The 12,647-nt window shown below is 43.4% G+C and overlaps 1 protein-coding gene across 1 annotated transcript; it reads left to right on the plus strand.

Annotated features, from left to right (window-relative positions):
- The first annotated feature begins 7,939 nt into the window (after window positions 1-7,939).
- Window positions 7,940-10,992, plus strand: LOC143612685 (protein INVOLVED IN DE NOVO 2-like). The gene is made up of 6 exons (XM_077086608.1): window positions 7,940-8,564; window positions 8,653-8,816; window positions 8,883-8,951; window positions 9,039-9,323; window positions 10,214-10,408; window positions 10,587-10,992. Exons 1-6 carry the CDS (start codon window positions 7,940-7,942, stop codon window positions 10,824-10,826), a joined length of 1,578 nt encoding a protein of 525 aa, XP_076942723.1. The 3' UTR covers window positions 10,827-10,992.
- The last annotated feature ends 1,655 nt before the right edge of the window (window positions 10,993-12,647 follow it).

The raw sequence follows: 12,647 nt of genomic DNA on the forward strand, positions 1-12,647 counted from the left end.
TAAGCGCGCCGCGGGAAGAATCACATTTCTTAGCGCGCCGCGGGAGGAACTAAAATTCCTAGCGCGCCGCGGGAAGAACTATAATTCTTCGCGCGTCGAGGGATGAACTACGATTCTTAGCGCGCTGCGAGAAGAACTACAAATCCTTAGCGCGTCGCGGGAAGAACTACCGTTCTTAGCGCGCTGTGAGAAGAGTTCGTCTCGCGTATCGCTGAAACAGGTGGTCTTCACGCAGGATTCCTTGTAAGGGGTCTGGCGCGTAGAGCTGCGCAGACAACCTTAGGCGGGAAGGAACAAAGGACAAGCAAAGAGTTAGAAGAAAAAGAGGGAAACAAGGCGTAAGGGCGGGACGGCGACAAGAGGGAAAAGAAGGCGGAAAGAGAGAAGGAGAGGGACGGGACGGCGGAAAGAAAGAGAGAGAAAGAGGCGGGAAGGAAAAGTATATTATTATTATTAAAAGTAAAATATAAGTATAAATAAATATTAAATCATAAAAGAAAGAGTTCGGGTCAGAGAAACGGGTACCTGGGTCGGGTCGGATCGGGGCAGATGTCACAATGGCCCTGTACCTCGCACAAGCAAAAACTCTTATGCGTGATTTTAATGATTGTAAAGTCATACACGTCAAGCGTAGCGAAAACAAATCTGCGGATGCGTTAAGCAAGCTTGCATCATTAGCCTTCACCCATTTGGGAAAGGACATCCGCATTGAACTCCTTGAAGCACCATCAGTCCCGCACAAGGAAATTTGTGTCATCCAAACCGGCACAGAAACGTGGATGACACAGATAATAAATTACCTTGCAGCGGGTATACTACCAGAGTCAAAAACACAGGCAAGAAAAATACGTTGTAAAGCATTAAACTATCAACTCATTGATGACATCCTTTACAGACGTAACTTTCTTGGCCCACTCTTAAGATGCGTGGACAACCAAGATGCTGACTACCTCCTAAGGGAAGTACACGAAGGCATCTGTGGAGTACACGCAGGTCCACGCGCTGTTGTAGCTAAGCTAAACAACGCGGGATACTTTTGGCCGGGGATGCATATGGATGCGCTGGCATACATTCGAAAGTGTAGGGCTTGCCAGCTCTACGCACCCAACACGCATCGCCCGAAGAATGAACTTGTTCCAGTCACCTCTTCATGGCCATTTCAGAAGTGGGCCATCGATGTGACAGGCCCATTTCCTACAGCAGCAGGAAACGTTCAGTTCCTAGTGGTAGCCATCGACTACTTCACCAAGTGGATAGAAGCAAAACCCTTAGCCCAAACAACCGCAAAACATATTAAAAAATTTATTTGGGAATTTATTATTTGTCGTTTTGGACTTCCACAGACTTTGGTGAGTGATAACGGCACCAACTTTGCTGACAAGAAGCTACAAAAATGGCTGGAAGAACTTCAAATCACCCACACCTTTACCTCAGTGGCACACCCGCAAGGTAACGGTGAGGTGGAAAGAGCAAATAAAAGCATCGTCGAAGGCATAAAGAAAAGACTCATGGAACACAGATCCGGCTGGGTAGACGAAGTTCCACACGTTTTTTGGGCAAACAGAACGCTGAAAAAGGCCAGTACGGGAGAAACCCCGTTCAGCCTCACTTATGGCACTGAAGCCATGGTCCCAGTCGAAATTGGTTTGCCCTCACCAAGGGTCTTGATTCAGCCAGAAGACAATGATGCGGAAAGACGGTTAGACCTTATGCTAATCGAGGAACGCAGAGACTTAGCCGCAGCGCGTGAAGAAAACTACAAGCGACAAATGCAAAAGTACTACAACACGCGGGTAAAACTCTGCAACTTCAATGTAGGAGACTACATATTGCGTAACAACGAGGCTTCAAACCAAGAGCGCCCAGGAAAACTGGCACCGGTCTGGGAAGGACCGTACATTATCAAAGAAGTTTTGGGAAAAGGCGCATACCGGCTCGAAAGGCTCGATGGCACTCCTATCCCAAGAACATGGAACGGAGCTCAATTACGCAAATGTTACATGTAGATCAATTCCAAACTTGTAAAGAAAAGGCCTAGAGCCATTTCTAATGGAAATGATTCTCCTTTATCACATTGTGTTGATAGCCTTACCTTTATACTTATGAACTTCCCACACTGATATGCCGGTATTCACCGCATAAATATGGGAAGAAGTAAGTCGTTGCGTGTGGAAGGCGGCAAAACCCGCATAAACACATAAAACGGTAAAAATTTCTAAGGAAAACCTTCACGCAGGTCATCTATAGGTGAAGTTTGGTCATCATAATAAATGAAAGTGACGGTCCTACCGCACAATCATGATAGAGGAAACTGAACATTAACCTATTGGCAACCGCGCGTCGAAAGGTTAACTTATTCAAAACACTTAGAAAATTTCAAAGGAAAAGATGAGGAAAACTTCCACGCAGGTCAGATATAGGTAAAGTTTAGCCATCCTACTAAGTGAAAGTGACGGTTTTATCCGCACAATCACGAAAGAGGAAGCAAAACTTTAACTTATTATCTGCCACGTTGAAAAGTTAACTTATCTAAGTACTCAAGAAATTACTAAGTTAAAACAAAATATGCGCGAAATAAACAAGGCAAGGCATTAACAAATAATCTTTATTCCATCAACATTCAAACATTACAAGAATTGCTGGGTACATACCCGCATACAAGATTAGAAGTCTATACAAACATGAAAATCTACTCTAATGGTGGAAAGGGATCTAAAGTATCAAGCTTCAGGACCACTCCCACTTGGACCCGCACCATCAGTAGAGTGTGGCGGTTCAAGGAAAGCTTTGAGGATAGCTAGCCCATCATCAGCAGCAGCAATCTCGTTTACCTTCTCCACCACCGGATGCGGGAAGGCGGCATACTGATTCACTGCTTGGTCATACGCAGCTTCAGTATCCACATTGTAAAGAGGGAAGTTGGAAGGCGGAATGCCTTGTTCAACAAACCCTAGACCAAGCAAGAAGCCAGCCTTTTCCCCATCCTCATGAGAAGCGTTGAGGGCTGCGCTCATCGCATCGTCATAAGATGTGTTCGTGAACACCCGATGCACAACCTAAAAAACAGAAGTATATCAAAAACTCTTCTAAGGAAAAGCGTAAAGAAATTGTGAAACTGCGCATACCTGAGACAACGCTTCTCGGAGAAGCCATTCCTTGGTAACCAGAGCCTCATGGAAGGCATCTTGAGCTTCATTACGGGCGCGTTCGGCTTCGTTCTTTGTAAGGTTGGAAAGCAACACATCTTTGGCTGCAGCCTCTTCGACGCCCTTTAGCTTACGCTTAGTGTGGTCAAGCACCCCCCTCTGGTCCAAGATCTCTTGGAGCTTCTTGGCATCTTCCATGGCCAAGGCATCATGAGCCTGCTGGAGCCTCTCTAATTTGGCTTTAAGTTCCTCATTCTCGATGCGTAGAGGCTCAGCAGCAGCTTCAGCCTTGGTGGCCCTCTCGGTTGCGTTCCGTGCAGTTTCCTTAGCCAACCGAAGCTGTTCATTAACAGCTTGGGCGGCCTTGGAACGGGCCTCGAGACGAGCCTGAACTTCAACCTCAAGGGCCTTGAAGGCCTTCTCCTTCTCCGCAGCAACGGCGGAGAGCCTCCTGTTCTCCTTGACAGCCCGCGCCTGAGCTACTTCTTGGATACGAGCTGCCTTTAACTTGTCGTTTTCACGACAAAGCAGCTCGACGCGCGGCTGCATCCGGGCTACGAGAATGCGGAGCTCATTTGTCAACCTACCCTCCTGGTAGCTTGACATTGCTTCCCCCAGCGCCCCACTTGGGGCGGCGTGGCGTGCCCACTCGACGCATTCCACAGGCGTCCGAAGGGTTGTTCCTCGGCGGATGTTCCATCGTGGAACATACACTTCATTGGAATCCGACACTTCAAAAGCAAAAAGCAGTTAGGAAAAGATGATAAAAATATATATATATATATATATATATATATATAAAATAAAATAATAAAAGGCCAAAATAACCCTACGCACCTGTAGGGTCGACGACAGGCCTGTAGCCGCCAAACCCATCACCCGAACCTAACGGATATCCGTCCAAGAGGTCAGGCAGATGGGAAGGAGGCAAAGATTGGCTTGACGCCCCAACCCCGGACATACCTGAAGGACCGGCCGTAGTCGCCGGCGCCGGAGGAAACACTCACCGCCGGCTCAGTGAAGGAATCAGTGAATATGGCACTGACAGCCGGCGGAGACGTCGTCACAGTTGGAACAGTTGGCTCAACCGGGTGAGCAACTGAACCAACAACTGAAGCAGGCGCAGTCGCCTGGGTCATCGCCTCAGGTAGGTTGACCAAACCTACCGTCATGGGTCCGGAGGTGCTCCTCCCCGCTCCACCCTGGAATGCGGTAGCATCCACGCCTGCACAAAGAGGATATATAAGTATAATGGCGGAAAGATATGCAGTTAAGTTAAAGGAAGTATACTTACGGGTCCTTTTGAGCTTGAAGGTGCGAACGGGCGGGGACGAACCCGATGGAGCCGGCCTCTTCGTACCGGTCACCGTCGTTGTCCTGGGCTGCTCGGAGGTGACAGCCGTTTCAACCTCCAGAGCAGTGGTCTCAACACCACCCGGGTTCCCCGCCGCCTCTCCACTCTCGGTCTCCGACTCAGACCGGTTCACCTGGTCGGCAGTGGAGGCTACCTTCGCCTTGCCCTTCCCGCCAGCAGCCTTCTTCTTCCGCGCAAGAAAAGGACCATCTGCGGATTCCTCATCAGAAGATGACAAGATTAAAGGAATTCCAGCAGAGGTTTCAGCATTCAGAGGGCGAGGGTTAAATAGTCTTTTACCTGGACGCGTGGCGCTCAGTATTTCGTGGCCTGGCGGGTAGGCCTCCACAAACCGATCCGCAGTCTGGGCAAGGATGGGCAACTCGTTCTCGTCAAGAGCACGAGTACCCAACCGAGCGGGACCGTCAGCTTCCCGCAGATGCAGGAGGGACTGCAAGTCATTTCCCTCTGAAATAAAAAGAAAAACAGTTAGAAAAAACCTTAAATCAACAAAGAAGACGGAGCATACCGTAAGGGATAAAGTTCAAACCGTATTCAAGTACGATGGGAATCTATGGCGCATCCGCCCAGCATCCTTCCACACCCTGCTCATACCGAGCATCACCATCCCGGACTCCGGAAAGCGGTAAACCGGAGTCTGGATCCGGGAAATCTTGGAGAACCATTCCGCCTCCTGGTAGTTGGAGGCGTGAAGGCTGGGGAGAGCTCTCCCGTTCTTAAATGTCATCGCTATAGGGACGACACGGGCAGAGATGTAAAAGAACTCCCGCTTCCAAGACCGAAGACTGCGCTCGGTAGCGCAGATCTTCAAACCCTTGATCCGGGTGACCAGGGTGTACCAGCCTTGGATGCACCTCCAGGAGTAGAAGGTCATCAGGCGGTCGACGTGGGGATCCACGCCAAGAATGAGGCACACCCACTCAAAATGGCGGATCTTGGCGATCGCCATTGGGTGTACCTCCGTCAGGTGCACACCGTGTCTATCCAGAACACGGTATACAAACTTCGTCAACGGGAACCTAAGATTCCCATAGACGAAGAAGGCGGCATATACCCCTATTTTGCCCTTGGGGGCATCGTACACCGTCTGGTGTGGCTCCGGAAACTCAGGCTCGAACGGCTCGAGCATGAACTTCCGGACGATGTACCGGTAAAGCTCGATGGGAAGAGCACACTGGCATTCGCCAGCAGTGCTCTTATCGTCCTTATCGGACCTAGACGTTGGGTTCTCGACATACAAGTCAGACTCGTCGACGGTAGCTTCTGGATCATGAGTAGACGACATGTTTTGGAGGTAAAGAACGATTTCAGGAGAATGCTCGACAGAAAGTTAAGAGTATTCGCCGGAAATCGCTTAGAAGAAGAAAGAAGTGAAAGTGTGGATTACCGTGAACCCTCTTCCCCTTTATATACTCATCGCAATGAATGCGATGAATTTAATGCGGAGGAGAGAGAAAAGAGCTGGTGCAATGAAACTATGACACGTGGAAAAAGCAAGTTGGCAACAGCTGTTGACGGGACGCGCGCCGTAAAATCCGCACCCACGCGCCCGAAAAATCGCGCCCACGCGCCTGAAAAAGCGTCTGGAATGACCATATACTGTCACGTCGCCATAACTTCCTGCACGTCCTGACACTGTCAGAATAAACCGTCGGACGACGTTTCAACAGTTTGGACTGTTCTTATCCTTTCACCAACTCTTCGAATTTCAAAAAGATTCACAAGTAAGCGGGACTATACCCCTTACCTTGGCAACTAAGTAACTATAAGACAGGTGCGAGTACAGTGTCAAGGCAAAACCCTTCACATACTTAGCACCCGCAGGGAATGGACGCCAAGAATACCTTGGAAGTAAGATAACTATAAGACGAGTGCGGGTACAGTGTCAAGGCGAAACCCTTCACATACTTAGCACTCGCAGGGAATTGAAACCAAGAAGGATCTTCTGGGCCATGCTTGCGGAAAGGGAAATAACATCCCCGCATAGCGGGAACGTTGAGAACTAGATTGTTTGAAGCTCCAGGATGGAATTGGTTCTTTAACATAATTGATCACTATGTTTAAAACTACCAAAACCTCGTGGAGAATCTACACAAGTGAAACTCAACGCTCCTGACTTGCGAGGAGGTTACACACCTACCCGCATCATACCCAAAGATCAAGCAGAAAAGTCGGGAATTTCTGCACGTGACATTAGGGAAACCGCGTAAAGAATCCCCACGGACAACCTTAAAACTAAATCTTTTTCAAAACCCCTTGCTTAAGTCCAAAGTTCACCTCACTTATTAACAATTCACGAGAAGAACATTGGACTGGGGGGACATGAAGAGGTAGGTCCCAGCAGAGCCCAGTTGGTCCCGCAAGACTCACCTTGAAGAGGGACGTCTGCGTAAGGACCAACTGGTTCCGCAGGACCCACCATGCTCAGAGATGAAGACCTTACGCGCAGTACGCCAGCTGTTCCCGCAGGGAAAGCCTCCCAATGGTGAAGTACCCCGCCTGTCCCCGCAGCTGCGGATACAAGCCATCAGGGAAGGCTACCCGCACTAATAGCAAGGCTACACGCACAAGGCACTAACTCAATAATTCAGTGTCACCTGAAGGAATGAGCAAGGCGGGAACACTCCCGCCCAAATGAGCCAGTCCGTATGCTTCTGGAAGATCTTTTGTACTATACCCGCCAAGGTATGGACAAAATAGACAAGATCTGACCAAAGCAGCCCATGAACCAATCACAGGGTGACAGCTCACCGACAACAGTACGAGGAGGAGCATGCTCTAGTACTGTTTGTCACTATTAGCCGCTGCCTACTCACCAACCCTTGTCGTGGCACGCACATAGCCTGCAGTTGGTGGAAAGGGAACAGTACACAGCCGACCTTGTCACTATCAGCCGCTGCCTACCCACCAACCAGCATGGCACGTGCGTAGCCCATAGTTGGTAGAACAGGAATATTATACAGCTGGCTGTACCTGCTTGGAAACCTACCTTCGGCTATAAATACTCCAACACCTTGGAACGGTAGGATCATCTTGTATCTTACCTTCACTAGCTATTTCTCTCAATATATACTTATATTCAGAGCAATCTAGTCTGATTCTCACGCCGGAGGGTGGTCACAAGGAGGAACCCCCCCTTCTCAGTGACGAGCTCACGGTGTCTGTTTTGCAGGTCATCTGAAGAACATCCTTCTTTGCCGGACCTAACCCTCGTGGGAAACATTACTTAACCCCCAGATTATCCATAGTCTGCCCGGGGTCTATTAGTGTTTCTTCACAAACCGCACTCAATTGCACATTTTGTGTTTTCCTGCTGGTGATATCTTTGTATTGCGAGTGAAACAAGTTGAAATATTGATTTCATATTCATCTTACTCAGTTGTTGTGTTTGGTCTATTGTACGTAAGATAGGCGCACGATGAGTCAGCAAGTTAAAGTTGCAGATAACATCGAGTGTTTTGATTCGACAAGTGTAAACTTAACTCCAAAGCAAAAGGCTGATGAAGATGTATTAGTTTGGCCTTGGATGGCTGTGGTTGCTAACATTCATGTTGATTATCAAAATGATGGTGGTGACAAACTAAAAGATGATTGGGTTAATGAAGGTTACGGTCCAATCAAAGTTCATCTTCTTTTGAGCTTGCAGGATCACTTCGGGCTTGCTGTTGTTGAATTTGGGAAGTCACGGGAAGGATTTTTTCATGTCATGAAGTTTATGAAGGCATTTCAGGTAAACAAACATGGAAGGAAAGATTGGTTTGATATGGAGAATACCAAAGATGATAAGTTGTATGGTTGGATTGCAACTGATGAAGATTATAACTCCAATGGTGATGTTGGGAATTATCTTAGAAAAAATTGTGTTTTGAAGACTGTTGCTGATGTTCAAAAGGAGAATGAATCGGTAGTTTTGGGGTTGCGAACTATGATAGACGAAATGGACAAAAGAACCGAAGAACTGAATGGTAAAATAAGCAAAATAGATGTTCAGTTGGAAACTATTATGAAAGGGAAAGAGCTGATGAGTGAGAACTTTGATAGAGGTATAATTTTCAAGATCGTTTATTGAAGTTCAGTTATATGTGTAATAATTATTTGTATATTAATTTGATTTTGTGTGTTTTTGTTTAGATATAGAAACGATGCAAAATGAGGCACAAGAGCAGCTTAATGTGGTTACCACCGAGCATGAACGGACCCAGTGGCTGCTAGTAGAGCATGAAAAGGAACTAAAACCAAGTGAAGCTATTATTAATGAAACTAAAAAGAGGAGTACTGACAATGGGAAGAAAATGGTAGACGGATTATTTTTTGTGCTAGTGCAAGTTTATCTTTTAATGTAATGAAATGTTATTTGGCAGATTGAGTTGGCAATTTTGGAACAGAAAAAGGCAGATGAAAGAGCATTGAAGCTAGCTGAGGATCATAGGGTTTGCTACCAAACTTTTTGTATTAAATCATGTGTTTTTATTACTAGTTTTTTTTAATTCTATGTGATTTAATAAAAAACATGACAGAGAGAAAAAGAAGATCTTCTCCAGAAAAGCATTGAGCTTCAAAAGAAGCTTGACGAAAAGCATTTGCTGGAGCTAACAATCAAGCAAATGAAGAGAGCCTTGGAAGTGATGAAACAAAAGAGCGATGAACATCTTGAAAAAAAGAACAAAATGGAAACAATAAAAAGACATCTCAAAGAAAAAGATGAGCAAATTGAGGATTTGGAAACATCTAATCAGACGTTAATGCTTCACATAGAACTTAAGAATCATAAATTAGTGGAAACTCGTAAAGAGCTAATTGAAGTGAGTTTGTTTCCTTTCAATATTTATATAATTTGTTATATCGTTAACAATGCCGACCAGAATTAAGTCATTGATCTAAATGGATAAAATGTGTGCCAGTTACTGATACAAAACATAGGGGATGTGATCCTCCCACACCACCCCCACATGCCTATACGGCTCGTATAGGCCTATACGGCCGTATAGGGTACACATGCCTGACAAGGGGACAAAAAAAACAGCTTTTTGCAGCCTATACGGCCGTATAGGCATTAAATGTCTCGTATTGCATTCAGACAAAACCATAAAAGCTATACGGTCGTATAGGGCTATACGACCGTATAGAAAACATTTGCAGAAACATTCAGACTGCCTTAATCGCTGTCGGAAAACGATTTAAAAAAAACCTCAAATTTTGGGGTGCATTTTTATTTTAATGTATGTTGACTAGATGTTAAAAAAACATCAATTTTATTATATGTAAGCAACAAATATGCCTAGACAGTCTTGAGCTTTTGACGAGCTAAGCTTGAGCTCAATATTTAAACCCATTAAGATAAATGAACCAAAATGCGACCCGTATAAATCACATATATTGTATATATGGTCATCATTTTAAAAAAAAAGTGTATAAACGAGCCAAATACGACCCGTATAAATCACATATATTGTATATATGGTTATCATTTTTTTTAAAAAAAAGTGCCTATACGACCGTATAGGCCTATACGAGGCACAATAAACGATGGCAGACAACCTCTGACACGATTCAGGTCCTATACGACTGTATAGCCCTATACGAGCCGTATAGGACAAAAAATGGTGTATGAGGATCCATGGTGGTGTGGGAGGATCCCATGCCAAACATAGTTACTGAAATTAAGTTTTATTCATGTTTGTTTGAACAATAGGGGTTTACTGAAATTACTAGCAGACGTGTTGGTGTGAAGAGAATGGGGGAGCTTGATGGAAAGCCTTGTTTTGATGCTGCTAAGAAAAAGGAGGTCTCCGAGTATGCCATAAAATTGGCATCTTTGTGGGAGGATCATCTCAGGGATCCTAACTGGCACCCTTTTAAGGTCATCAATGTCAAAGGGACAAACATGGTAATAACAGTATACTCTTTCTTTTTTTCTTGTTTTTATAAAACTTATATTTAATATAAAAATCAATAGCTTTTGTTTTCTAGATTAGATTTCTCCTAAGTCAGCTCATATTTTTGTTTTCACATAATTTATGAAGTTGCATTTGTTTGTAATCTTTTGGTAAACATGCATTGTGCAGGAGATTCTGGACGAAGAAGATGAGAAGATTAAGAGCCTGAAAGATGAATATGAGAAAGACGTGTATGATGCTGTCGTTACAGCTCTAAAAGAAAGAAACGAGTACAACCCAAGTGGCAGATATCCAGTGCTAGAACTTTGGAACAAGATGGAGGAAAGACCGGCAACCATGAAAGAAGCCATTGAAGTTGTTCTTGGTCAATGGAAAACCTATAAACAACACAAGCAGAGGTTAAACTAGATTGCCGGATAACGTTGGTGAGTAGTAGTTGTTTAAACCTGAACTTGTATTATTAAGTATCAGCAAACACTTCATTTTGGAGTGTTGTTTAAGTGATAGCTTTCTTTTTGTCTAAAACATCTTTTGGATGTTAGCATTCATCCTTTGGTGAATCTAAAATATATGAAATTTGTGCTAGTTCTTGAGTTCATTTTCCTTTAATTGTTTGTTTTCCGGTTCTTAAGTTTTATTGTTTTTTCTACAAACAAAACCTATTATTTATTTGACGAACCACGCTAAGCTAATCAACAAACAAAGCCGTATATCTTTAGATCATAATTTTTTTGTCACAATTAGATGTTAAAGAAATTGTTGAATAAACTAAGTAATATTTTACCAACTTTTTTTCCTGTTAAAAAGTAGACATTTTTGGCAATGGTAACAATTTTTTTCTCAATGAACCAACTAATTCTATGTACTGTTCAGTCAACTTTCTAATATAAAAAGACGTTAACTATTTGGATGAGGCTGCCATAGATTCTCAAATCAGGTTACGTTATAACACAGATCATATTTGAAAAAAAAGTAAATGTGAAACTAAATCTCATAAATGAGTCAATTGGTGACCCGAACATGTTTTATTTAGCTAAATGTGTTTGGGGGGTTGATATGAAATTGACTAGTGAATTTTGTTAGATGTTCGTGTTGTATGTTCGTACCATATTAGAATTTGATACCCTGATTGAGACTTTGCTCTGTGACTTCCTCTACAATCGCACTCACATCCTTGGAGAGTTGGAGACATTAAAACATCCAGGAACGCACAAATCATCAAACGTGCGTTCGAGGCAACTTACCACCACTTACTACATCTTGATCGTATCTAGATAATAGCCACCAACATGAATATGCAAGTTTTATAGGTGACTATCTATATTCTTAACCCCCTGTTATCATCTATGTATGTATTAATATTACTAGACGGGTGCCCGCGCGATGCGGCGGGTAACAAAAATCATAGTAATCATGTAACAATTAACGAGCAACGTTTGAACCAATCATCACCTTTGGTCAGCTGGTTTCCGAATGTTCAAACCATAGCAAACGTTTGGTTTACGGTTTATACAAAAAATTGGTCATATAAAACCGGACCGGAAGGTCGACTTATTATTGAAACTCAATGCGTGTAATCAAACCATTAGTAACGATTCAGTTTAAAGTTTCAAAGGTTTAGTTTCGGTTCTTAATAACAAAAAAATCGAACCAACGGTTTAGCTCACAATATTACTTGGAAAACCATTAAAAACCGAATTGTAAACACCCATACGTAATATGTAATTTTTTTATTTGAAAAGTTATAGCAATATCATACCCAAATTAAAGACAATAAAATACTCATTTTTATGGTGCAATTTTTTATAAAAAATATTAACGTATGAAAAAATTATGGCCGTTGGCAAATCGTTGGTGGGAAGTTATTTACATTTAAAATTAAAATGAATCTATGGGTAAAGATAAATGTTCAAAGTAGTAATTATTTTCTTAAATTTACAAAAGTCGATGGGGTAATGTTGTAACTATTTCAAGACATATTTTTCAATGGACAAGTTTGCCCTTGTCTTGGATGCTATGTAAGATGTACCTTAAGCAATAAAAATTGTAAATTACTTAAAAATATGAGGTGTCTTAATTTGCCCATGTCTCATGTATTATATATAGAATAGATAACCCTATAAATAGAAGGTTCATGTACTTGATATGATGTACTCAGTAAAGGAGTTCTTTCATTCTCTTTGTGTTATCTCTTTTATAGGCTATGTTGCTATTAGGCCGTTGTTTTAC

Source organism: Bidens hawaiensis, unplaced genomic scaffold, assembly GCF_021521415.1.
Source record: "Bidens hawaiensis isolate Kalapana, Puna unplaced genomic scaffold, B.hawaiensis_p1.1 tig00035213_1, whole genome shotgun sequence".
In the NCBI taxonomy this organism is placed as follows: Eukaryota; Viridiplantae; Streptophyta; class Magnoliopsida; order Asterales; family Asteraceae; genus Bidens; species Bidens hawaiensis.